This window comes from Otolemur garnettii, unplaced genomic scaffold (genome assembly GCF_000181295.1).
Source record: "Otolemur garnettii isolate 467f Iridium unplaced genomic scaffold, OtoGar3 scaffold00053, whole genome shotgun sequence".
NCBI classification, from domain to species: Eukaryota; Metazoa; Chordata; class Mammalia; order Primates; family Galagidae; genus Otolemur; species Otolemur garnettii.
In genome coordinates, this window is record NW_003852448.1 from 7,169,974 (window position 1) to 7,197,251 (window position 27,278).

At 50.5% G+C, this 27,278-nt stretch overlaps 1 protein-coding gene across 4 annotated transcripts in view; it reads left to right on the forward strand.

Annotated features, from left to right (window-relative positions):
* The window catches only part of PRKAG2 (protein kinase AMP-activated non-catalytic subunit gamma 2), a 269,309-nt gene that overhangs the window by 95,506 nt on the left and 146,525 nt on the right, over window positions 1-27,278 (forward strand). For all 4 annotated transcript variants that reach the window (XM_012806513.2, XM_023514443.1, XM_023514444.1 and 1 more), the window contains exon 3: window positions 1,820-2,099. In XM_012806513.2, the coding sequence (XP_012661967.1) occupies window positions 1,820-2,099 (280 nt within the window). The remainder of the gene's footprint in view (window positions 1-1,819; window positions 2,100-27,278) is intronic.

Consider the following 27,278-nt stretch of genomic DNA (forward strand, 5'->3'; position numbering starts at 1 on the left):
TCCCCCTCCCACATGGCCTCCCCCTCCCACATGGTCTCCCCCTCCCACATGGCCTCTCCTCCTCCCACATGGCATCTCCCCCTCTTTTTGTTTCACACATCCCAGGTGGCTCCCTTCATCCCACCACTGGAAACAGAGCTGGGATGCAAGCTCCAGCCTCCATCCAGAGTTCTTGCTGGTCATAACACCTTGCTATGGGGCCATCATCTATTCCCTGTGCCTGCTGTTCCCACCCCATACCCCCAAACATGACCACCACTGGATGAGCCTCTTGTTTTTCAGTTTATTCTCTGGACTTACTTTGAGTCCTATGGGTGGGAGAGAGAGTGGCTAAACTGAATACTCTACAGACAATCTACAGGCTTTTTGTTTGAAGTGGTCATAAAAAAAAAAGAGAGAACTTGAACTTCCCTACAGTGAAGAGAACTTGAGTCACGTGTTCCTGGTGGCACACGGAGCCCTTTGCCTGGGAAGCCCACTCAGCCAAGGGATTGGCACAAGGCAGAGCCATCCCTGCAGCCCTATGTGGCAGTGCTGTATCTTTAGTTGGAGACTCTGTGGGGGACGTTGGGCTCTGTGGCAAGCAGTCTCTGGTCACTGAAGGTGGCGTCCCCAAAGGCGTCCTACCTTTTAGCGTGTGCAAGCTCAGGGTTTGGGGCGCCCTCTAGTGCTGGAAGAACTTCCCCCAGCAGCCTCCCCAAAGTGGACCCAACAGAACTGGACATGGAGTATGTGCCAGGACCCCTTCTCAGCACAGCTCTGGGCACCACTGCATGGCGTGTCCAGGGTTTCCTCTCATTCCTGTCAGCACGAGCCCCGTGTACAAGTTCTTTTCCCTTCTTGCTGCGGAACCAGGTAGCTCCAAGGTCCTTTGGCTGCGGTGTTGCAAGTTCCCAGTGGGAAGGCGGCCACAGTGAGCCATGCCTGGTGAGATCACTGTGCTTTAGGTCCTGTACCCTGGTCCGTGCACATCACGTGACATTCAGATAGCCCCACGAGGCGAAAGTTCTGTCCTCATTTTACAGATGGGGAAATTGAGGCTTAGCGACACTAAGTGACATGCCTGGGCCACCCCAGCCTGCAGGCCGAGTGAGCCTCACCCACACGGCAGAGTCACAGGCTCCTAGGCACACTGGTATTTCTCAGAGTCTATGTGTCCTATGCCTTTTCCCTTAGGTATGGGGTCTGATAATTTTTCAAGCTGTAACTTTGATTTTAAGTCATGCATGAAGTGTCTCAGAGGTTTGAGGCTTCATTAACTTAACTTCCTCACCTCTGTCATTCAGCTGCCAAGGCAGGTTGGGGCTGGAAATTCCCCATCTCCCCCAGGATGGAGCCCTAGGCACTGTCTGTTCTGGTTTATAGGGATTTCTGCTTTCTCCCTTGAGGTGGGCAAGAGCACCATGTTCCCGGCTGGTCAGACCATGAGGAGGATAAACCTGAGGTCTTAACAGGTGTAGGCCAGGAGGCAGAGCCGCCTGCAGGTTAAGGAGAAGGCCGTCTGTTTCGAGTCTTTGCCACTGCCTTCTTCCTGTCCTCCCCTTTGCCTCTAAGAAGCTCCTTTAGAGAGTGGGACAGCGTGGCCAGTGGGCCTCCAGGATATGGTGCTAACCAGCTTGTGGTGGGCCCTTCTTGGGGCAAGTGTCTCCAGACTGCTCGGTGGCCACCTGTGTGGCAGCTTAAGGCTATTTCTTGGGCAGGGAGCTGTGGAGGGTCAGCCTGGTGAGAGGGATAATGATGGTAGGCCCCAGTGCAGGGTGGAGGTCAGAGTGTCCAAAGTGTGCTGGAGTGACCCATCTGCTTGTCTGTCTTTCTGCAGGTGGACAGCCCCATCAGCTCGGGAAGCCCCTCCAAAGGGCTCTTCTCCAGAGGCCCCCAGGCCCGGCCCTCCAGCCCTGTGTCTGCTCCTGTGAGGCCCAAGACCAGCCCTGGCTCTCCCAAAACTGTGTTCCCATTCTCCTACCAGGAGTCTCCGCCGCGCTCTCCGCGCCGCATGAGCTTTAGCGGGATCTTCCGCTCCTCCTCCAAAGAGTCTTCACCCAACTCCAACCCCTCTACCTCTCCCGGCGGCATCAGGTTTTTCTCTCGCTCCAGAAAAAGTAAGACATTGATGCTATTGTTTCAGGTGGGTGCCACTCGGCTGCCGGGTGGCTGCGGGTGACATGGTGCTGAGTGCCCAGGTCTGTTTCTGCCCCTTCTCCTCTCAAAAAATCATCTTCCAGAACAGTGTCAGTTTCCACCCATCACTGTCTTCCCAACCGATCCATCAGAGCCTAACCCTTCTGCTGCAGCCTGGTCCGTGGGGTTAACTGTGAACATCCTGATGCCCACAGTATGATTTGTCAGGAAACCAAGTGATACTTTTGCCTCCAGCCTTCTCTGCAAACCTGTAGCAATGGAGCTATGGATAGGCCCATCCCAGGGGCAGAGGATCAGACTGCTTGGTCTCCGGGTTCCTCCCCACTCACTGTGGTTTGGCATTTGAAGGCTTGACTTGGCCTGCTTCTGGTGCAGTCAAACCTAAATCTCAGCTTTTTCTGTTTTGGGCTCTGGGCAATAGGAAATGGAAGCCAGGTTGGGTTTGCTGGAGAAATGGGGGAAATGAATGTGTGTGTCTAAGAGAGAGTCTCTTAGGCTTGTGTTTGTGATCTGAGGACAAGCGTTCCTCAGGTGAGCGCCGCTGATCATAACGTGAAACACAAGGCAAACTGTAGAGCGGGTGAATTTATTTTTCTTTCCCTGCCTCTCTGCTCTCAGTTCTTCCTACTGACTTGGAGCATTTGCATTAAGGAAGACAGTGATTTGGGAACCAGACGAGCCCTTGAGCATCAGAGGTCGGGGTAGTGAGGGTTTCTTTCTCCAGGTCGTATCTGCTCTCAGAGGCCTGCAGGCAGAGAGAGCAGCGTTTGATCTGTGAGGCCAGGTGGGCAGAGTGAAGCTCAGTCTTCCTGAGTATAAGAAAGGAAGGGGAGGGATTCTCTTCATTTCTTTACTTTTGTGTGTATGGGGGTATTGTTTCTAGTCCCCCTAAAACCATGACTGCTCCTCGGCCTACATGGGCCCTTAACTGCAAATACACAGTGGCACGTGACCAAGGCTTTGCAGCTGTGACTAAGTGGTCCTCTCACAGACGTTTCCATTACTGGGGAAAGTCAGTGAGGACCAAATCCATAAAGCCCAGGAGGGAGCAGAACGCTCTAGCACTGGTGTCATAGTGTTCTAGGGAACGTCCCAGGTTTCTTGATAGCATCCTGAAATTCTCAAAGTTTTCGTCATGTACTGGCTAAGTGGAGGGGGTGGCAGTGCAGACCCATGTGGGGGTGGCTCATTGCCAACAGGTGGCGTCATGCCCGTGCTGGTTGTATTCAATTCCTATCTCAAACCGAGTGGCTTAAAACAATGGAAGTTTATTCTCTCACACTTCTGTAGGCCAAAGGTGCAAGAGCAAGGCATGGGCAGGACCGCGTCCGACTGAACTCTAGGGAGGACCTGCTCCAGGCCCCTCTCCCAACTCTGGGCGCCAGCAGCATCCCTGGTGTTCCCCAGCTTGTAGACGTGTCACTCAAATCTCTGCCTCCACCGTCACACGTGTTCTCCCTTGTGTGTCTCTTCTTGCTAGGAGGTTGTGTAAGGACCTTCAGACTCCAGTGCGACCTCATCTTAACTTAATTACATTCGCAACAATCCTACTTCCAAAAATGGTCATATTCTAAGGTTCTGGGAAAACCATTAATTTGAGGGGACACTATGCAACCCAATACTTAGGTTGTGCAGGAAGGTCAAGGTTTACAACTCAGACCACCAGGCCAGATGTGGAGGACTTGTGGTATGGCTGGTCAGCCTGTTGGGATCAAAGACATCTCCAGAAGCAGAAAGGAAGATGCAGGAGGTCTGGGAGAGCTGCGGGTGGGTGCCCGGGAGCAGGACAAGCCAGGCAGTCTGATTCTAGCACCCCTCCCTCCCCAGGGAGGCACTGGGCTCGAGGGGGCTGTCATAAGCAGCCAAAAATTATCCCTACAGACCCGTTCCTGACCACAGTGGTGGCAGAGGTTCTGGGACCCTCAGGAATTTAATAACTGAGCAGCTGGGATCTGCTGTTGATTTGGAAACCAGAGATGCCCAGGCAGGGGCTCCAGCCACTCTACTGGACCAGCCTTGGACATTGTGCCCACATTTGAGAGTTTGAGCACAAGAAACTCCCACTAGGCCAAACAGTCCCCAGGAGTGGTCAACAGTCCCCACCCTGCTGAGCTGTCTCCCTCTCTGCGCCTGTGCCCACAGGACCAAATTAACCACTCAATTAATTCTGATATTGCCATGTGGCTTTGTAATCTGTGGATACCCTCAGGGAGGCTCACCGTGGACTCAGACATGTTTCCTCCAGGAAGTCCAGCAGAGTGCAAGTGGGTCTCCCACTCCTGAGCTCCTGAGCCTGCTTGGGACAGGAAGCCAGGTCTGTGCCTCTGTTCTTCCTCCAGGAGGGCTGGTGTGTTATAGTCCCTGAGTGGACAGAGAAGGTTTGTTACTCAGGGAGATTCTGTGTTTCTTTTTTGTATAGAAAGCAATCAAGGATGCTTATGCTAGGCAGGGCGGCACTGAAGCTAACCATTCACTAGACACTCTATGAGGCTGCAGGATGTCACACTTTCCGGTTAGTGCTTTAACCTTAAGATGAGCCTTTCTTCTCCTCATCCCCCATGTAAGTGCCGTCTAGAGACTAGGGCTCCGAGCACGTGTACAGGGAAAGGAAATCAGGCGTGCCTCTATGCAGAGAGGCACGAGGCTTCTGTCTGTGGGGATGAGGACATGTCCCACCGCTTGCCTGGTTGGAAAATTGTGACATTGGGAAAATCAAATGTGCTGGACTTGGTGTTTAAAAGGTGGGATTTCTACCTTCCAGAGCCCCCAGTAAGGGGCAAACAGAGGCTTTGGAGAGGATTGAGGGCGTTGCAGTGATGAGGACTGAACCTAGTTAGGATGGGGCAGCCTTTCTGAGTGAGGATGGGATGGGTGTCTGAAGCAGGCACAGGAGGAGCTTGTGAGCTGGCTCCAGATGGGAGAGGCTGAGTCGTGGTAGGAGCCATCTTCCTCCTGTAAGCAGGGTGCAGAGTCCAGGTTAGGAGAGAGAGGGGAGGAGAAGAAGGGAGGGGAGGAGGGCAGAAGAGGGGAGGAGAGAAGAGGAGGAAAGGGGAGGGAGGAGGGCCCTTGCAAGCTGGGAGATGGGAGAGACCCTGCCCACGGCCCAGGGCAGCCTGGAGCAGGCTTCATTCACCATCTTCCTCTGTGTTTGGGGCTGCCTGCTCTGGACAGGAGCTATTCCTTTAGAAACTGAGCCCCAGAAAGATCTCTGAAATCATGTCAGCTTCCTGAAGTACTTCTTTTCATTGTCTTAGATGTTACTTATGATTTTTAGATGTTCACTGTTTTTCAGCTGTTATCTTTCAGTCCCTGACAGCCTTGCAGACTGACAGACAATTGGAGCTGGAAGGGTCTAGAGGGAACCACTTACAGGGAGGGAAGCAGGTGCCTGTAACTGAACACGTATGTATCCTGCATGCGTATGTGTGTGTCTGTGCGTGTGTGTGCAAGCATGTATGATGTGGGCACTCACACACACCCCTCTCCCTCTTTTATTTTTACAAAAGGACATTTGTCAGACTGCAGCGGCCTCTGAGTGCAGGATTAGGGCTGGATAAGTGGGCTGAAGAGAAACTTTCTTTCATCTGAGACATTCCAACTTTCTGAGGCAGTATTCATTTATTGGTAACTAAAAATGAATTTGTCTTGAAAACATGTTAAGCACCCAGCCCTGAGCTTTGGGGTAGCTGCGTGATACAGAGCAGAGGTAGTTGCTGCTTGAACAGAAGGGAGAAGTCAGAGCCACCAAGAACACCCGGAGCAGCTCCTAGCACCAGGCTCAGGGCTGGCTGGTGGTGGGGAGTGGTGGTCAGGGAGAAGGAGCCGAATGTAGAGGTTCAGGGCAGGACAGGATGCAGGTCTGAGGCTGACAGCACTCCTGAAACCCTGGAGGCCGAGCAGAAGGGAGTGTGGTGATGAGGGAGCTCAGTCTCAGACCTGGCTGGCTTTGCCTACATCTACCTGGGCTGCTGCAGCTGGACCGGCTAGACCTTGGTGCCTGAAGCTCCCAAAGGCCTCGTTGCTCTATACACTATCCTCCCAGCCCATGTCCCAGATGCATATATGTCCCCAGCCACCAGAAACCTAACGCTGCTGCCCCTTCAGTGAAGGACTGCACAGACCTCTCCCTAAACCTTGGGTGTGGTCCTGGAGCTCAGTGAGCTGGGGGCCTCTTTTTCCTAAGGCAGAAATGCAGGCAGCTGGGATGCAGGGATGCTGAGAGCATCACTGCATCTTCTTTGCAGAGACAAGAAACCCTTTGCTGATAGTAACGGTATAAATTTTCCTTTTTGTATACCAAAAATGTAAAGTAGAAATAGTGATTTTAGCTTGAAGAAAAATATAAGGAATGACATAGCTGGAATGAAGATCAGGAAAAGAAATCATGAGTGTGATCAGATTATTTTCTCTTCTTTTACAGTAGTAGAAATCAGATCTTAGAGCCTGCGGTAAGGAACAGAGGACAGCAGGTATTTTTGTGAACCACCTATTGGGCAGGTGATTTGATCATGCCTTGGCTCAATTTTCACAATAGTAAACGCATGGATTGGTGGCCCACAGTACTGCTCAAATCTTATGCTAAGGAGCCTGTGGTTGCATTAGAAAATGGTCCACACAAGACATGCACCCAGGGTTGAAACGGTCCCCTCAGTTCTGCAGTGCTTAGTGGAGAGCCCTTCCCATGCTGACAGACACCCCTACAGCTTGAGATCAATGTCTTGAAACCCAACTTGTCTCCAACACTCATGCTGTTCATGAGTCACTCCACAAACTCCCCAGAAATCCTGAGTACCCTTACTCTTCCCAGCATACCCCAACTTGGCCGCCATGGTCACAGCAGTGGCTGTGCACACTCTGGGGCCAGCAGGAGAGGTGCCCACCTTGTAGGATGGGGGTACAATCTTGGCCACATCAGCCCAGCATCCCCAGGTGTTATAGTGGTCTGACCTGTTTGCCACAAATTTCAAGGTTAAACCTTCCCCCTGCCCCACACACCTGCAGCCTCATCACGGACCAGTTTCCTAGAGCTGCCCTACAAAGTACCCTAAGTTGGATGGCTTCAGCAACCGATGTTTATATTCTCACAAGCCTGGAGGCTGTAAGTGTGAAATAAGGTATCAGAGGGGCGTGCTCCTTCCGAAGGCACCAAGGAAGGGTGTGTAGGCCACTCCCGGCTTCTGGGGTTGCCCACAAACCTGTGTTCTTCAGCTTGTAGACACGTAACTTCAAGCTATGCCTTTAGTGTCATGCATCCTTCTCCTCTGCTTGTGTTTCCTTCCTTTTCTTAAAAGGACACCAGTCAAATGAGATGAAGTGCCCGCCCTACTCTGGTGTGACCTCACCTTAAGTAATTATGTTTGCAATGACTCTGTTCCCAAATAAGCTCACATTCTGAGGTTCTGGGGGACACTGTCCAAGCCAGCACAGTCCCTGGCCACAGCACCCACTGCAGCCACGTTTCCCGAGCTATTCCCTTGGGTGTTTCCTTTTGCTTGTCTTCTCTTTGTTTGACTGAGGCTTCTCTTTCTAGCCCCTTCTGCCTGGGTCAGTTTCTCATTTCTCCTAAATGCAGTGAAGTGCTATGGGAAGCTGCCTCCTCTGCAGTCATTGGCGAGACATAGCGAGTCATGCTGTCCACAGTGAGGGGAGCGTACCCCACGCAGAGCTGTCATGAAGGTCAGAGTACGCGGGCACTCCAGGTCCATTATTTCATTCACACAGAAAAAGGAGATGGAGTCGTCTGAAACTGTGCTCACCATAGCTCCTGGAGGTGCTCACATGCCCTCGCGGGCTGTACACACAACAGATGCTCAGGACCGTGATGGACAGACAGCCTGCGGGCCCTGGGTCCCATCCTTGGCATCAAGTTGGTGAACTCTCCTGGGGTTGGTAGGCAGAGGAGGAACAAGCTTACACCAGAAGCCAAGGAGGAAACTAGTCCTGAAACCAGGAAGTCTGTATGTGTAGTCTGGACAATTCATTCTTCCCTAACAAGGGCCAGGGATTCCTCATGTCTTCAAAAGTCCTTTTTGAGAACTGCATTCAGAACCATAGTGCATCCTAGTGTAGAGCAGAGCACAGTAGGGAGTGTTTTTTCATCTTGGGCCCTTCTTCCTTTTTTCTTCCCTTTGAGTCCCAATGAGCAAAGTGTGTTGCAACAGAAAAGCTGGAGCCAGGAGGATGGGAGGACACTGCCCATCTCAGACCAGCCTCGTCAGTGTTGACTGGTGCTGTGTTTAAGGTGTGGAGAAGTCGTGACCAGTGCAGCACTGAGGCACTGGTGCTCATGAAGGTTCTGTCCCTTTCCCTCATGACTCTTTAACTTGGGATGGCAGTGAAAACTTTCAACAGCCAGGAAGGCCAAGTGTCTAACCCTCCTGCCCAGGGGTTTCCTGTTTGGTAACTCTGTGCTGGGTAGCAGGGTGTCAGACATCCCAGGAGGGACAGTTGGTGCATAAGTATTTGAGTATTTTTAACTGGCCTGGCCTTCGTGGCACGTTGCTAACTGAACATTGGCCTTGCTAACACATTTCACCCAGGCTCTTTTTAGCCAAAGACTCTTAGGAAAATCAAGGACCATTTGCTTTTTTCTCTAAATAGGTTTGTGTCAGAGGCAGTTCGTGGTCATCAGGGTCTCTGCACAGACACGCAGAAGGGCCCTCAGCTCTGCTCCGCCCTGGGCAGGAGCCTCAGTGTCCCCCGACTCCTGGCAGGCGTCTCCTCTGGGGAGTCTGTAGACATGTTAATGAGCACTTGGGCTGCAGCCATGCTGACTCACCTGTCCCCACAATCACCTGAGACCCGATTTGGAAGAGAATCACATGTAAAGCACCCAACAGATGCCAAGTCCTGACAGTCCTGACATCTGGGAAGGAGAGGCTGGTTTCTGGAAGCACACCCAGCCTTCCCAGCTTCCTTCCTTCCATGGCAGCTCCTCAGCCATGCCCTGTGAGGCATTTACATGTGCAGCCAGCCCTCCTGCCCTGTGGGCTCCCTGTCCTGCATTTGCCTTCTGGCCAGCAAGGCCACCCCAAGCCGAGACCTAGGCCTCACCACGGAGGGTAACTCATGGGCCCAGGGGGGACCCCAGCGGCAGAAAGTTGGCCATGAGAGAGAGCAGCTTGCAGCCCCCTTCCTTTGGCTCACACATGACTGACTGTTGAATGTGGGAAGGGCCAGTGTGTGGGTGGAGCCTGGCACTTGAGCTTCCTGGTCACATCATTGCTTTGGTCTTCTTTGTCCTTGCCCATGAGCCAGAGGACACATGGTGGACCTTTACAAAGGGCCACAGGGGAGCAAAGTAACACAGTTCCCTCAGCTCTGGCGGCTGGGAGTCCCCAGCCAAGGTATGGGCAGGGCTCTCCCTCTAGGGGAGCCCTTCCTTGTCTCCAGCTCCCAGTGCCCCAGTCTCTACCCCCCTCGTCATCTCTCTGCCTCCATGTGGCCTTCTTTTGAGGACATCAGTCGTACTGGACTAGGGGCCCACCTTAATGACCTCATCTTAAATAATTACATTGTGACCCTATTTCCAAATGAGGTCATCAGTCGTACTGGACTAGGGGCCCATCTTAATGACCTCAGCTTAAATAATTACATCTTCAGTGACCCTATTTCCAAATGAGGTCACATTCTGAGGGTGGGTAGGACTTGGACATAACACTTTTAGGGGGACACAATCAACCTATCACAGTTACTGTGAGGATTAAATGAAATTGTCTATTCTAAAAATCTATCCAACAGTGCCAGGTATACGTTGGTTATCTTGCCCAATTCCCTAGCTAGCCCTGGCCTAATCACTGGACTTAATTCCTACATGACCCTGGCATTCCTGACCCACCAACTTGATGCCAAGGACGGGACCCTGTGCTGGCAGGCCGTCTGTCCATCACGGTCCTGAGCATCTGTTGTGTGTACAGCCCACGGGAGCATCCGAGCACCTCCAGGAGCTACAGTGAGCACAGTTTCAGACGACTCCATCTCCTTTTTCTGTGTGAATAAAATAATGGAGCACCAGAAAGGATACCCAGCCCACAGCAACGTCTTCTGAAAGGATATAGTCACTTCTCCCCTAGCCCTGCCGGGGACAGGGGAAGTGGCTGCAGACTGAAGCCTGTGTTGGTCCCACTCACTTCTGGCAATGAAGAGCGTTTATCAAAATCCCTGTCCCCTAACAGGGATGGGGGTGAGGGGCTGCAGGAAGACCTGTTAAAAGGGGAAATTTTGGAGTAAATAAGAGTGAGTGGGAGATTGGGAGGGTGGTATGGAGGTAGGAAGTGAGGCCCAAGCAGTTTCCCCCCACATTTTGTACATGGTGACAAGAGAGATGATCACCTCATTTAAAACAGTCAGAAGACAAAGGACAAGGAAGGAAAGATTCTGGGTAAGTGATGTGGGACAGTAAAGGCAGCGTGTTCAGGCCGCTATAGTTCTGAGACAGAACAACTCCACAGGGCCAGTAGCTCAGGTGACTGTGGGAAGGGGCACAGGAGATCACTTCTCCCAAGAGGTCAAAGGAGCCCACCTTCACTGCCCACAGATGACAGTGGGGTGTGCTCTGCAAGGACGGCTTCCTCCCATCCATCCTTCCAGACCTGGCCAGCGTCTCCTCTCAGGTCGCCTTTTCTGGCCAGTCTGGCCCACAGCGACCTCAGCCCTCTCCACCTTCTCTACACGTATGTAACGCCTGTGTTCTTGATTCAGAACACTGATGGTTTGCTGAGAAGACAAGACAGAGCTGATTCTTGCAGGAAGGCCTGTGTCATGCCCGGGCTGAGTTCTGTCCCTCCAGCATCCGTATGTTGGAACCTGAATCCCCAGAACCTCTCAATGTGACCCCATATGTTAAAGATGCAGTTAGTTAAGAGGAGGGTCATGCTGGGGCGGGTGGTCTCCTCCCGTATGCGATGGACAAGGTCCACTCTTCAGCCAGATGGCCTTCAAACAAAGGTGGAAGTGCTGATCTGGAACCTTCCAGATAGAGGGCAGGAGCTCAGACCAACGTCACCTGCCCCTGGGCGGGAAGGGAAAGGAAGCTGGTGCACAGGTGGCTGTGGTGCTGTTTTGGGGAGAGGGTGCAGGATGTCTGCTCTAAGGAGGAAACGATAACAGAGCCCGGGAGAGCTGTGAGAGGCCTGGAGGCAGCGGACACACTCAGTGTACATTAGCAAAAGGCTCGTCACACGTGGCTGTCCCGGCTTCTCTCTGCCCCAGGGAAGAAAGTCAGCAAGCAAGCTTATTTGGGCAAGCTCTTGACCAGATCTAAGCTGGGGTCTGAGCTCTGCTTTCTGTAAATTCACATTTTGTCCATGTTCCCTTGGCATTGCCCCTCCCAGCTTGAAGTTTTTGCTGAGTCCCCTCATGGTCTAAGATGCCCTGAGAGGCTGTCTGGAGGCTGGTTGGCCTCCCCCGGATTCAGCATCTTGGGACAGCCAGTCAGCCTGGAGCCTACTACAAGGAAGAAAGTAAATAGTAAATCTCTTCCACATTCAATACGAGGTAGCCTTAGTATGTGCCCCTTCTCACCTTTATTTGCTGAATGTTTGGTTACATCTGATTTCACCTATAGGAAAATGTGGGTGGGACATTAGGTCAGGGTTCCAGAGGTCCTGGGATCAGCAGAGAATCCCTGGGCCTTTTTCTGGCCATGTGGCTGAGTGACCACTAGGGGGTGACACAGCCCCACACACTGAGCCTCCTCTGGCCCGCAGGGTAGCCTTGCCTGGGGGAAGGAAGCAGGGACCATTCTGGGAGTTGAACTTCAAATGTACCTCCGTGGCAGGGGACAGCTGATGCTACAGAGTAAACAGGGGGCACTCAGAGCTGACCAGGCCTTGGACAGGGCAGTCATCGAGCCCTGAAGACATTTACTTGGCCCCTGCTTCACCAAGTGCTAGGCACTGGGGGTCAGCAGTGAATAAGCTAGTCCCCATCCTTGTGGGTTCAACATTCTAGGGATAGGCAAGAGAGAGAGAGGTACTGTGGGTAGGAAAGTGTTGTATGGTACCAAGTGCAACCAGGGAAAAGGATGAGCATCATTGGCGTGCCGCTTATGTGGGATGTCAGCAAAGGCTTCTGAAACCGAGACCTGGGCAGAGAGGGGCCGGGGTCATCTCTGGCAGCAAGGCACATGGGCAGATCAGGGCAGATGTCCTAAGGCAGTTGTCAGGGAGCACCTGGCAGCCTGAGGGCAGGGCCTTGCAGGTGGGGTCAGGAGCCCGGGTTTCAATGGAGGGATGCAGGAAGCCATCGGGGTTGACCAAGGGAGTGACTTGCACTTCAGAGGCAGCTGTGCAGGGAAGAGATGGCAGAGATGGGACTGGGGGCCAGAAAAAGGGTCGCCACGCTAGACCTAGAGATGAATCACGATGGTCTCCTGCCTCCTGGGAGACTTCCTTCCATCCTACCTTCTCCAGAAAGCCTTACCAGACTGTGCCAGCCTTGAGCAATCTGCCAGGACCCTGAAATGTAGCAGTTATTTTAGGCAGCCTGCAGCCTGCGTTCTCTTGTGATAAGCTGTGCTGCCTTCTTGTCTCTTTGAAAATCACCACTGAGCTTTTCACGCACTTGCCTCTTAATTCCCCAAGCTCTTACAGTTCTTGGCTCTTCACTCCCCGGGACCCATCGGTGGTTCGGGGTACACAGATGGTTGGCCCACGTGGGAAGAACACTTCATCTCCAGGGACCTCGGATCTCCCTGCTCTGTCTGTCTCCCTCCCTCTGTGAGCTCCCGGCTCCAGCCTTTTCCCTCTTCCCTCAGATCACAGGTTCAGCAGATGTATCCAGGGCAGGCATTAGAGGAGTTAAAGGCGCACTCCAGGGGTAACTGACACGTCCAGAGTATAACTGAGAAGGAATTTCTAGTATCAGACCAGCTGCACAGATCCTTTTTGGGAAGTGGTTGTCTTCCCAGGGCCCCCACAGTCATGCAGTGGTGGCTCTTGGGAAATGACACAAGGTGAGCTTCTGACCAGATCGCCCCTCATGGAGCAAGAACTGGTGTCTTGTCATCTGTAGACAGCATTTCAAACCCAGTAAGCTTATTGGTAGAGTTAGCCCCTCTGGGCATGGTATATCATCTTTGTCCTGCTAGAAAAAAAGAGGTAAAATCTGCTGACCTGAACAGCCACCTCCTCTGGTTACACCAAAGGCTACTCTAGGTCATGACCATAGTATCTGGCAGCACAAGTAAAAAGCAAACAGTGGAGGATATACCTGGTACCCAGGGTTTTTATGTCCATCAAGTGAAGGAAATTTATAGCACTGAGCTCCATTAGGGCAGAGTTTGAGAATGTCAGTGACTGCAGCCCACAGTGAGAAATATATTTGATGCTGCAATATGGTGCAAGCATACGACTAAGCCATTTTTCAGGGAACAGTGTTTACCCGGCACTATGTACAACATTGTCTTTTCTGTTCTTGTGGTGTGCTCCCCCTGGCCCACAGCCTTGATTTCACCACAGGGGAAGGGTAGAGGGATTGCAGTTGGGAAAATACAACCATAGATGGTCCTAGATGAGCGTAGAATGCCGGAGATGAGTCTGGTTTGGGAGTCCTCAGGGCAGAGAGAATCGGCTGTTGGAAGAAGTGCTGGCCTGGGCAGCAACAACAACAGAGGTGCTCCGTCGGTTTCCAAGGTTAGCCCACAGCCAGGACTGAGGTCGTGTGGACTTTGAACATCCAAGCACACATCTCTGTTTGCAGTTAAATTAGATACTTGAATTCCAGCTTGGACGGCCCCACCCTGGAGCAGGTTTGCCCCTCTCAGGGGTTTTAGCTGCTTCTGCAGGGGTCTAGGGATCTTTTTCAGAGGATCTGTCCTGAGAGCTGTTTAAAATTCGAATGTGCTTTCTGGAGAAGTTTATTTAACTTGTAAAACTTCGGGCCCTTTCACATCATGTCAGCATTGGATCACAGACAGCTCTTCCTTTATATCCCAGCAATTTGAGTTTATTTTTCAAATAAAAGTTCTGTTTTCTCATAAAATGCCAAAGGTTTTGTACTTTGTAGAGAGGAATGAAGTTGAGTTTTTAAGACTTTAATTTAGAGTCTCCAAGTCTTCAGTTTCCATGCCAAGGGCCTCCCGGGGCTGAGAAGCGCCCACTCCAGCTTGCCCCACAGAGCAAGCGCCAGGCGGTGGGGTGGCTGGTGGGCATCAATGGGCCCTTTGTACCTAGTGCCCTGCAGGCCCAAAGCGCTGGGATCAGACTCGAGCTGTTTCTGTCCTGCTGCCTTCGGGCTGGCTCCTGCATGTTGCTGACACCTTCCGAATCTTCTCCTGAGGATGGCCGTGCACTTGCCATGCCAGTCAGCGTCCTGCCAGCAGACAGACCCCTCTTAGGCGCTTAATGCTGATGGGACTTTATAGAAAGACTACATGGTTATAATCATGTGATTTGTGTTATAAAGGTGAGGGAAGAGTTGAGATGCCAAACAAGAGTCTGGAAAGCAGCCCAGAGATTAGTAACAAAAATTCTCCCCCACCCCCAGAGGGAGAGGGATGCGGGCCATGTGGGGAGCCCGGTGGGAGCTGGAACCAGAGCCGCGGTTGGTCTGTCTGGCAGGAACAGAGCCAGAGGGGCTGCAGCTATGCCTGGGACGCCAGCCAGGGGCCCCTCCCAGGAAGGGAGCCTGGGTGTGTGGCAGCAGGGGTCAGGGGTCAGTCCCTGCCTACTGGATAGCAGGGGAGGGCAAGGAGTGGACGTGAGATGAGTATACCCGGGCAGTGCCACTGAGTCACTTGGTGTGCCTGAGCCACGAATGGAGCTGGTGCCTAGGACGCAAGGCAAATCCATCTGGGGCACACCCCAGCCTTGCAGGACCAGGAGCCCTTCTCTTTGAGTGCATCCAAGGCAGAGAGGTTCACAGTGAGACACTGGCTGCTCTTCTGTTCAAAGGAACCTGAGTGTCCTTCATCCTCAGAGGCACACATGTCATGGGTGTCCTGGGAGTGCTGAGTGTGGCCAGAGGGCCAGCTCTGCTCTTCCTCTTCCAGCAGGACACTGGACCGCGTGGCTGGGGCTGATTGATGTTGGTAGGGCCGAGACCTGCTCGCACCATGGCGTGACAGGAGGGATGCCTGAGAGGAGGGAGGACCAGTGGGTGAGGGGAAGAGAGGCAGAGAGAGGATGAAGGTGCCCCTAAAATAAAGGGGGTACTCACTCCCTTGTGCTGAGAAGCCTCATCTAAAAGAATCATCTTGGGGACTGACAGGAAAGCCTTCCCAGGACGTGGAGGGGGTGGTGAGCAGGGGCATGCTCCTACTACAGCAGCTCCAGGTCTCATCAGCTCCAGCCAGGCGTCGCCCTGCTGAGCTAGCTCAGCAACTCTCACTCGGTTCACCCTCCCTCAGGCCCTGGTCTGACTCTGTCGGCAGGCACCCTCCCTCTAGTGTTGCCACTCATTCAGCTTTCTTCCCAGTACCAGAGTGGCCACTGGAAGGCGGGGAGACCAAGCAGAGCCTTGAAGACTGTGGGAACAGGCCAGATACCAGTGGGCAGGGAAGTAGGGGGAGATGTAAGCCCAGTCCTTCCTCAGGGCTGTGTCCTGCCTCTGTCCCCAAATGTTGCCATAATCCAGAATTACTATCTGGTTTGCCCTAGCCCTTGACCAGCCAACGCCAGCACCCTCAGTCCTGGGCTCACTCGCCCGCAGCAGAATCTTCCAGATCAGGCCAGCTGATGAAGTCTGAATCCTGGGGCTGAGCAGACTCCAGAAAATCGTGACTCATCCTGCCTGCCCACAAAGAAAGGAAAAGTATGTGTGGTATCCAAGTTTCCTGAAAAGTTCAGCCAACGCATTGCAGAGCTATGTGGCCTGGCACCCGCTGTGTCCCTGGGGAGAGCGCGCCCTCTGGCGCCTGCGAGGCAGATATCCTCAGGAAGGAGCCAGTGTCCGCGCCTCCACTGTCCCTGCCACCAGTGTCTGCGCCACCAGAGTCCACACCAGCCGGGCTGGGTAGCACGTGTTTGGAGCAATTATTATTATTTGAGAGAAGCCAAAGAAAAATTCCCAGAAGGGTCTTCTTTCTCTCCAGCAATTGTAAAAGTTCTCTAGCCCACTACAGGCCTGCTCAGGTGACAAGCCTGTCATAGGACACAGTAAGAGTGATGCTGACCAGCACTGCATTCCTGCCCTGACCATTTTATTTCCAAACCCATTTGCGAAAATACCATTTTATTTTGACAATTTCACACTTATAGAAAAATGGCAAAAATAGCACAGAGTTCTCAGGTCCTCTTCACCCGGAGTCCCCCAAGTTGACATTTTACCACATTTGCTTACATCTGGTCTTTCACACTCTGTGCGCGTGTGTTTAGATGAACTCAGAACAGATGATGGAAGTCGCAGGCATCATGTCCTTTTACCCCTAAATATTTCAGTGTGTGTTTCATGAAAGCAAGGTAACGTTCCTAACCACAGTATAATTACCCCGATCAGACCCTCGTCGCTGATGCAGCTGCAGGCTTCAGCCGCGTTTTGCAGGGGGTCTTAGTAGCACCGTTTCTTCTAAGAGGGACGCCGACTGTGCGTTGCGTTTCACTGTCCTTCCCCTTAGTCTCTGAGTCTGGAGCAGCTCCTCTGTCCTGTCTCATCTTTCATGACCTTGGCGTTTCCCAAGAGCACACAGGCCAGTTGTGCAGCCTGCCCTTGGCCCTGGGTCTGTCTGACGTTTCCTTGTTCCCAGAGTCTGCTTCTGCTGCTGGGCTGGTGCTCCCGTGGGCGCTTCCCCCCACCCCATGCCTGGCATCCCAGCGGGGAGCGCGTGATGCCGCCGACACCCTCCTGGTGGAGCAAATGCTCTGCACTTGCATAAAGTGCCTATTTTTCCCTCTGTCATCAATCACTATTTTAGGGGAGCTACTTTGGAATTATGTAAACATCCGCTTTCTCATCAAACTTTCACTTGCTAGTTTTAGCACGGATCAGTGATGATTCTTGCCTGGGTTATTGCTATGGTGGTTACCAAGAGGTGATTTTTCTAATTTTGTCGCTAATTAACTGGAGTTCTACCTAGAGGAAGAGATTTTCCTTCTCTCTCTCTGTCTGTCTGTGTGTATGTATGTCTGGACTCATGGGTTTGTATTCTTTTCTGTGGGTTGTTGTTATCATATTTTGATGATCAGATGGTCTTCAGGCTGGTCCCTGTGCCCTGTGACTGTCCCCGTCATGCTCGCAGCACTTCCTGATGCCCAGACACATCTTGTGTTTCCTTGCCTCAGCCTTGGATTTAGCCATTGCTCTAAAGAGATCTTGTTACTTTTCATGGCAAATAGGGCTTAGGTGTGCTCCTTGCTTCTGGGTCTCACAGCTTCCAGACCTCTCAGCCGACATGATGAAGACAATTTAAATGATCATCTGTAGATCAGAGGAAGAAAATAAAGAATGTGTATCCACACAGGGGAGTCCGTGTTAGCTGTAAAAAGCAGGATCTCTTTGAATCAATTTGGTAAAAGGTGCAAATCGTTCTCAAGATTGAGAAGTGAAAATGGCCTTGGACAGCAGCATGAGCACACTTAGTCATCACTGCAAAGCCAGACAGTGGAATTTATCCATATGCTCCTCTAGTTTCTACAGCAGTGGTTCTCAGCCTTCCTAATGCCGCAATCTTTTAATACAGTTCCTCATGTTGGGGTGACGCCCAGTCATAAAATTATTTTCGTTGCTACTTCATAACTGTAATTTTGCTACTGTTATGAATCACAAGGTAAATATCTGATATGCAGGATGTATTTTCATTGTCACAAAGGGGTCGCGACCCACAGGTTGAGAACCGCTGATCTATAGGTTTAATCATCTTTTTATTGTGATAAAATACAGGTAATATCCATTTACCACCTTACCATGTTGAAGTGTGTGCTTCCGTTGTATTATGTGCATCCCTATATCGTGTAGCCGTCCCCGATATCTAGTCCTCAACTGTCTCGTCACCCCAGATGGGTGTCCATTAATCACTCCCTGCTTCTCGTCCCCACCACTCCTGACAAATGCTGATCTGTGTTTTTTCTCTGTAAGTCTGTAGATATTCTGGGTATTTGGTATAAGTGGACACATATGATATGTGACCCTGTGTCTTTTACTTGGCATACCATTGTGAACGTCCGTCCACACTGTAGCACGTGTCATTACTTCTTTTTATGGCCACATAGTATCAGTTGCATGAATGTGCCACATTTTGGTTGTGCATTCATCCACTGATGGACATTTGGGTTGCCACCACCTTTGGCTTTTGTGAATACTGCTGCTGTGCACATCAGTGTACAAGTTGTTTTGAACGCCTGTTTTCAGTTGTCCTGGGTGTTTGACGAAGAGTGAAGTTTTCTAGCTCATACTCTGTGTTTAATTCGCTGAGAAGCGGCCAGACTGTTTTCCACAGCCACCGTTTCCTATCCCCACCAGCAGTGTAGGAAGTTTCCAGTGTCTCCACACCCTTGCCAGCAGTTACTTCTCTTTTTGTTTTTTAGTACGACCATCCTAGTGGATGTGAAGTGTGAGCTCATCGTGGTTTTGATTTGCGGTTCCCTAATAAGGGTGAGCATTTTTCCACGTACTTGTTTGCAATCTGTGTTCCTTCTATGGAGAAATGTTTAATCAAGTCTACTGCTGCCCTTTTAATTGGATAGTCTTTTTGTTGTGGAGTAGGAGGAGGTCTGTCTTACATATTCTGGACACTAGACATTTCATAGATAATATGATTTGCAAACATTTCCCCCCTTCTGTGAACTGTCTTTTCATTCTCTTCATAATGTTGTTTGTGGATGAAAATGTTTAATTTTGATGACAGCAAAGTTTTAATAATCAAAAATACCTTCATGTGTTGCTTCTCAGGTCTTGGCCCACTGAGACACCCAGCGTGTCTGAAATGAAGGGGAGGGGGCAAGGGATGTCGGTCCTTGGGGACCGCACTTGTCTCATTCAAAGGAATGACTCTCGTGGGAGACTGAGCTATCACGATAGGGCGGTGGACAAGGGGACTGTGTCACTGCCCCTCCAATTGCCTGCTTGCTGCAGCAAAGGCTGACTCAGCCTGACGCCTTTAGTGAGGGGAGGGGAAGACGGCACACTCTCCGGAACATCCAGTTCAGTCTTGGTGAGATGGTAATCCAGCGTTCTCGCTTGGCTGCAGTCTCGTCTGCTGTGCAGTGCGGCGAGATTATTTTGGGTCTCTGTTCTTCACAGAGACATCCGCAGGGCTCCTGGGCCTCTGTGAGGAGAAGGCTTGGCCTCTTATTCCTCCCCTCTGATGCTCCAGAGGACAAGGCCAGCCCCCTGTTGCCTGCAAGCCTGGGTTCTAGAACTGGTGCATTGTTAGAATCTTAACGTCTTTCACTGAGAGGAGCTTGGGATGAGTGTTCCCAGCGTTTTTCTCTCCCCAGGCAGAGACAGCTGAAGGCTAGGTGGCACGGCCGAGACCCTCTTTCCTCATGTGGCAGGGCCTAACCTTTTCTATTTTTATTTTAGCCTTTACCAAAAAAACCTATGGAGAACGTACTTGCTGAGTTTTCTGCTATGGACACTAATCACCATTTACCAGATTTGTTTGTTTTGTTTTCTCCACTTTACATTTGAATTTTTGGTGAAGTAGTTTAATCACTTGGCTTACAAAAAAAACAAACAATACAAAATAATGTATCTTGCAAGCAGTAGTCCCTGCCCTCCTCCGCCAAAACCCAAAAGGAACCATTGAAAATTATACGCGTAGTCAACTTTCTTATGATCTATCGATGTTAAGCCGTGTATTTTGATATCGTATTACAAGGGGTGATGGACTAACTCACTGTCCCACCCAGCATCTTCCCAATCCCCCTCTCTGCTCTCTTTCTATAAAAATAAATCCTTTTTGTTATTCCTCAAAAGCCTTTCTGAATTTTTTTAATAACCCCCATGAAATATTAACAAAACAGATGTACTATTTATTGTTTATGTACTATATCTGTGCCTTGTATATAAAAAGTAAGTTTATTTTCCCCCCTCCCCCCACAGAGCCAGTTTTCAACCCTTTAGGGGTAACGTCATGTCTTCTAAGAAGTTTGCTTTAAACAGAAAAGAATTTGAGGTGAGCAGTGTCAGTGAGTATCGTAACATCTGATTCATTTGAGGTGAAGCCAGTCTGAATAAGTGAAAAATCTGAATTGTAGAATTTTTTAAATATCTTGCCAGTCAAAAACATAGCTGGGCATTCTGGCGGGCGCCGGGTGTAGTCCCAGCTACTCGGGAGGCTGAAGCAAGAGAATCGTCTAAGCCTAGGAGCTGGAGGTTGCTATGAGCTGTGTGATGCCACGACACTCTACACTCTACCAAGGGCGATAAAATGAGACTGTCTCTACCACAAAAAAAAAAAAAAAAAAAGCTTGCCAATCTCAGGAAATGAACCAGCCACATAAATTAATTTTCTAGATGTCTGGAACTGAAGTCACCAAGTACTAAAGCATATATCTTTTTAAGTGTTAAATGAATTAATATTTTATGGTTTTCTTATTCCATAGATATCAAATATAAGTTCACCCTTTACAGGTGCTTTCGGGTCCTTATTAGACTACCCGCCTCCCGTGGACGTATCCAGCAAACCCTGAGTCATGGAGACCGTGTTCTGTGCTGCCCAGGACTTCTGCCCACCCTCTGCCTGAGTTCTCAGACTTTCTGTCTCTGTCTGCTCCATGGCAGCCGTGTCCCTGTTTTGAATAGCACCCGCCCTCTCCCATCACAATTTACTGCTAAGAAACCAGTTTCTTTGTGTGTGTGGTTAAAAGAGCAAACTGTCAATAGGAAAGTGCCTCGGCTCCCCATTCAAGTCCAAGTGCTGCCTGGCACCCTCTCCCGATGCTATAGCCACAGCCTGTGGACTCAGGCCTGGGGCCCAGGTGCAGACTCTGGAGCAGGTGCCTTCTGATGCCTGAAGCTTCCCAAATTTTTCCACACAAAGTGCTGTGAGGCACACTGAATCTGAGCCAGTGGAGCTCACTGGGGGCTGCTTTAGGTACAGAGGACAGCATTGGGATGGTACAGATGACAGCATTAGGATCTTTTTGCTATTTTATCCCATGTGATCCTCTTGAACCCCCTGTGAACCACCTCACCCTACTGGGCTTGAATGATCCTCCTGCCTCAGCCTCCCCAGTAGCCAGGATTATAGACAAATACCACTACATCTGGCTGACTGCTGGATTTTTTAAGGGGCCTTTTTGTATTGCCCAGTCTGGTCTTGAACCCTAGAGCTCAAGTGATCCTTCCACCTCGGCCTCTCAAGTGCTGGAATCGCAGGCGTGAGCACTGCGCCCAGCTGGTATATCTCACAACTATGAAGAAACAGATTGAAAGCAAACTTCTGCTGCTATTTTGAAACTAGGGAGTTCCTGATGAGTGCAGCCTCAGAGTCCAGAAAAATGGAAATCCTGCCTGGCTTTCTGGCAGGTGAGACCGTCAGGCCAGGCTCTGGCTGTCTGCTGAGCCTAGGAGTTAGCCAGGGCTTCCCCTGCCGAGGCTGGTGTCCATTCCCGTCCCCTTTTGGCATTTCTGAGACATAAAGAGAGAATTAAACAGAAAGTCCGTGTGGCTGATCTTCAGCACCTCAAATCTGGTGTTTGGAAGTCACTGCTCTGTGGCCTCTTTGAGCCCAGGGTCCAACCCTTGGGCCACTGAGCAGCTGGAGGTGGTGGCTGGTTTACGTCAGTCCTCACACTCGTCTGGGAGCCCTCGGCCAGGCATGCTCTTAGGGAGACCTTGACAGGTGGGTGCCTAGAGACTTCAGGGATGCCAGGGACCAGGAGAAGGGATCAGATGAGGCCCCCACCGAGAGCCTTCCTCAGGGCATGAGATGCTCCTTCCAGATATTAAGGATATCTTGGGATTTCACACTTTGGGGGTTCTGTGTTTTGGCATGCTTAAAATCTTTTCATTGTTTTCCATCTTTTCAGTCCTTTTCTGTGTTTTTAAAATAAAAATGCCTCTACTGTCCCTGCTAAGTCTCCATGGATTTAAGTATCACTGGTGTGAATTGAACTGTTGGAGCTGAGGTTTGTCTTTGCCAAAAAAATCACCCTCTTGTCACTCAGAGAGTCTCTAAACTCCAGTCCCCGTGGGCACCACGAGGCTGTGCGTGACCATGAGTGTCAGGCTGACTTGGTGCAGGGGCACAGGGGCCAGTCTGGGGACGGCGCCTGCCCAGCTGCGGACTCATGAGCACACCCGAGGAAGGCTGGGGAGGCCCCAGTGAGGCGCGAGGCAGCTCACTCAGAGTCAAGTGCAGCAGTGACCTTTAGAACTTTCCATGAAATATGACACAGTGTTTTGCAACCAGCAGGGAAGCGCAACTCCCAGGCAGAGGGGACCTGCGAGCTCTCTTACGTAACAGCTTTGCCTTGGATGGCCGCCTTTCAGGGATCCGGGTGCTTTTCAGGTACCGCCTCTCCATGCCTACAGGTTCAGAATGAATTTCCAATTGGTGTGTCTTTATCTGCTTTTCCAACATCCCAGCGGCAGAAAAGAGGCAACCTGGGGTCCTCACTGCCCGGGATGACGGAGCAGCAGAGCCGGTGTCCCACCCCAGCTGTCCCACGGGATCTTGGGCAAGTCACTGAGTGCTTGTGAGCCCTCGTTGCTTTTGATTTTTTTTTCTTTTTTTGATTTCAGGATATTACAGGGCTACACACATTTTGGTTACATAGTTTGCTTTTGTGCATTTTTAAGCCAAAGTCACCAGTGTACCCTTCACCCAGAATATGTGCATCACACCAGTTAGGGTGTGCCCAGCCCCTCCTGCCTCCACCCACCTCCTAGTTTTCCCGGGAGTTTTACTTCCCTTTGCACACAGGTGTTGACCGACTAGTTCCAATTTAGCGAAGAGCATTTGTGGGGGTTGGTTTCCCATTCTTCAGATACGTCACTGAGAAGAGTGGTCTCCAGTTTCATCCAGGTTGTTATGAAAGATACCAGATCACCATGATTTTTTATGGTGACCCTTAAAGTTAACCACAAAATGCTGTCATCTTGGGCTGGGATGTCTCCTGCCTGGGCCCCATGCCACTGCTCCAAGTCAGCCTGATACTCACAGTCACACATGGCCTCGTGGGGCCCGAGGGAACTAGAATTTAGAGACTCTCTGAGTGACAAAAGGTTATTTTTATTTATTTATTTATTTATTTTTTGGCAAAGACAAACTACCTCTGCTCAAACAGCTGGGTGGTACTCCATGGTATACATAGACCACGTTTTGTTAATCTATTCGTGTGTTGATGGACACTGGGGTTGTTAACACATCTTTGCAATTGTGAATTGTGCTGCTAAACAGTTGATGGTGAATATCTTTTTTTCCTTTGTGTAGATACCTAATAGCAGAATTGCTGGATCCAAAGATAGGTCCACTTTTAGTTCTTTAAGGCGTCGCCACACTATTCCATAGAGGTTGTGCTAGTTTGCAGTCCCACCAACAGTGTATAATGGTTCCTTTCTCTCCACATCCACCCCAGCATCTGTTGTTTGGGACTTGTGATGTGAGGCCTTCTCACTGATGTTAGGTGATCTGTACCTCACTGTGGGTTTGACTTGCATTTCTCTGATGATCAGAGAGGTTGGGTGTTTTCTCGTGTGTTTCTTGGCCGTTCGTCTCTATTCATTTGAGATGTTTGTGTCTTTTGCCCACTTTATAATGGGGTTGTTTGATGTTTTTCTTAATGATTTGCCTGAGTTCTTTGTCGATTCTGGTTATCAGTCCTTTATCAGATGTAGAGCATGCAAATATTTTTTCCCATCCTGTAGGTTGGGGTTATCTATTTACACTTTTGATCATGTCCTTGGCTGTGCAGGAACTTTTTAATTAAACTGAATAGTAACACCACTCCTCTGCCTCAGCATGGATGAGAACTAGGAACACACTTTGGAGAGAGTTGGCTGTGTACACAGGTGACTGTGCATACAGTGGGGCACCTCCTGCCCCTGCTTAGGCTGGACAGTCCCACTGCTCCTCCCCAGCCCCAACAGGGGCGAGAAGTGCCTGCCTGTCTTGCACGGTGAAGGTGGAGGGAGGGAGGGTGTCTGAGACTGGGCCACTTTGCTCTTATCCAGATCCCTAGTAACAACCTCAGCTGTCCCCAACTCAATACCAACAGTGGGTCATTGATGAGGAACGTTCAAGGTCTTTTCTAAAATTTGGGTTTCATGTAGTTGGAAGTCCAGAGAGAGTGTGGGCATCAGGGCACTGAGCCTGTGGGTATTCCAAAGGCTGCCTGGTTGGAGGATCTGGGGCCTGTGGGCCTGATGGGGGCCTCCATTCTCAGACCCCCCCCCACTGCTGCATAACTGTGCATACAGGGAGTGGCATCGGACATGGTGACTCACACCATTGAGGTGACAGGCCTGGCGGGGGCTCCAGCCTACAGCCTGGAATAGAGCCATGTTGAGGGACAACAGGCACCTTCATGCCATAGTGCTTCCCTGTGCTGAGGGGACATGGCCTCCTGGGACACCAGCAGAGAACCTCTAGCAATTAAATAGTTTACTGGCATATTTTGGGTCACTGAGACCTGAGTGCCCTCCATCCCTGCACGCAGGACATGGGGGTACTGGCGATCATTCTGCAATCCACCAGACTACTCTTCCTTGCCTCTGCCTGCAGCTTCACCGTTTGACAGTCAGGCTTTTGCATGTTTCACAGATGTGGGGAGCCTGGCACACCTGGAAAAACCTGACTGTCAGGGTGAACTAGACCCACTCTGCAGGGTGTCTTACGGCCCTGCCCTCAGCAGGGGCACCTTGGGCTGAGTGTCAGCTTTGGCTGGCCAGGCTAGAGCCCTGTGCAAGGCTGGGAAGTGGTCAGCAGATACCTCCCCTGGCTCCAGGACAGGCCATGCTACCCTAGGGGACAGTATAGCAGAGGGCAGCAACCCACTTGACAAGTAGATATTCTGTCCCTCAGTAGGGTGAAGTCCCTGCCTCAAGAGCTTTCAGTCTACCTGGGAAGGGAATTAATAATGATTTTTACAAATGAAGCAAGCTAATAGTATGAAATATGTCAAGGCAGTTCTCTCCAACACCATGGTATTTCTCTAGCGGTTGAATGTAGGTTTATAGTTGAAAATCTGGAAGAACAACCCCCCCATAAAAAACCCCTACATAGAAGGAACACAATTTGAATTCACTATAATTCCACCCCTCTCCAAATCTTATAAACCTGGCATCAGAATGATGACCTGGAAGCTGTGTCCTCATGTTGCAGGTAGAAGCGCTAAGAGGCGAGGGCATAGGCTGCCCCAGCTTCTGGTCCTGTTCAAGGTTTGGGGCATGGCACCAACTGGGAGCATGAGCTTTAAAGTATGATCCAGAGAGGCCCAGGCCCTTTAAAATATGTTATAAAATATGGCTTTTCCTTGAAAGCCATTAGTTCCTTCTCTTTTCGGCCGTTCCCTTAAAAAAAAAAAAAAAATCCCTGAGGTGGAGGGTATCGGAAAATACTTCTGTGAGCTGAGTCACCGTCACATGTAGGGTTTTGCCTCTGCTCACGTGGGACCCTCGGCTGGTGGGACCTACAGAAGGGAATGTCCAGTGCCCCATCCTCCTAGAAGTGGTCATCTCTTCCCAGCCCATGAGTCAGATGTGCAGAAGCAGGGGCCCTCAGCCCCGGCACCTGTGCTGTGTGTCACCTCAACCGCACATCAGCGTTTCTAATTGTGGGGTAAAAAGCCTTGTCCCAGTTTGCCGAATTTCAGGCATTCGTGAATCCAACAGGAACACCCCAGGGGAAGCACTTTCCAGGATGCTACTGCTTCTGACCTCTGCATCCAGTGTCACCAGCAGCCCTCCTGGTAAAGCTCACCCTGGGAAGAACATTTTGAGCTGGGTACAAGCATTTGTTGGTGTGGTTGGGGTTTCTTGGGGAGCCTACTTCCGCCATGCAGGTTGCTGAGTTTTTTAGCATTTGGCTTTTCTGAAAAGCTGTGTTGAGCCTGCTCCCCGTCCCCTCCCACCCAGGGCCTTCCAGGGTCCACCCTGTTCACAGAGAACTGTTTGGGGCCCAAAACAACTTCTGGCTAGATTAGGCCAACTCCACTGTCTCTTTTCCTCAGTAAGGCAGTAGTGACCCGAATGACCCAACAAATAATCCCTTTCTCCTCTTTGCCTGAGTTGCCAGGTCCCTGCTTCTACACAGGCACTAGATGTTACTATCGAGGAAATTCACAGAGTGGGGCACCCAGAACTGCGCTTCAACAACAGGTTCTGGTCTGCAGGACAGGGGAAGCAACCCCTCCTTCTGTGCTCAGGAACTCGTGACTGGACCACCCCGTGATCCCCATGCTCCATGCCCACGGGTCAAGTCAGTTTGTCGTGGGCTCCTCACTTGCCCAGTCTGTCCAGCAAGGTGGACTTTGAGGCAAATCAAGACTTTCAAACATGGTTCTTCTCTTTTTTGCCTTTAAATTTCCCAACCTGAAGATGAAAATTTTGAAGAATGTAGAAAGGAACTCTCCTTTCCAGATCCCTTCAGCCACCATGGTCCCCGGCAGCCCCGTGGGAGTTTTTCTGTGCATATATATGAGAAGTGTAGTGCCGGGGAGTCAGATAAATGAGGGTTCAAGTCCATGTTCTCCCAGCTTGTCAACGGTCTGATCCTCTAACTCTCAGTTATTCTTCTTTAAATAAAATGGTATTAATTATACCCGCCCCTTTTGCTTGTGGGAAGGATGAAATAAAAACATAACTGTGGGGGTTTCCAGCACTACACCTGGTATATGATAGGTGCTCAATGAATGGGAGTTATTATTTTACTAATTAAAATATAGTTCTTAGAGGACAAGAATGTCTTTGAATTATTTGTGGCACCTAATCCCTTCAATCAACACTTGTCCTGTACATTTGCTAGAAATTTAATAACTACTTGTTGAATGAACAGCCATGCAAATATTAAGTACAAAACCATCAAGGCTGCCCAAGTGGCTATTAATTTTCTGCACAAATTTAAACTAGTTCACTTTTAGTCACCAAACTTTGAAATATTCTTTCTACCTGTAGTATATAGTATAAGAATATTACATTGGCTTAGACAAAAACTTTTCATTTTCCTTTTAATTGAATATGCGTCTTTCTTACTGGGATATTTGTCTCTTTGTCTAGTGGTCCTTTCCTAGAGGTGTTTTGTTTTGTTATTTTATTTT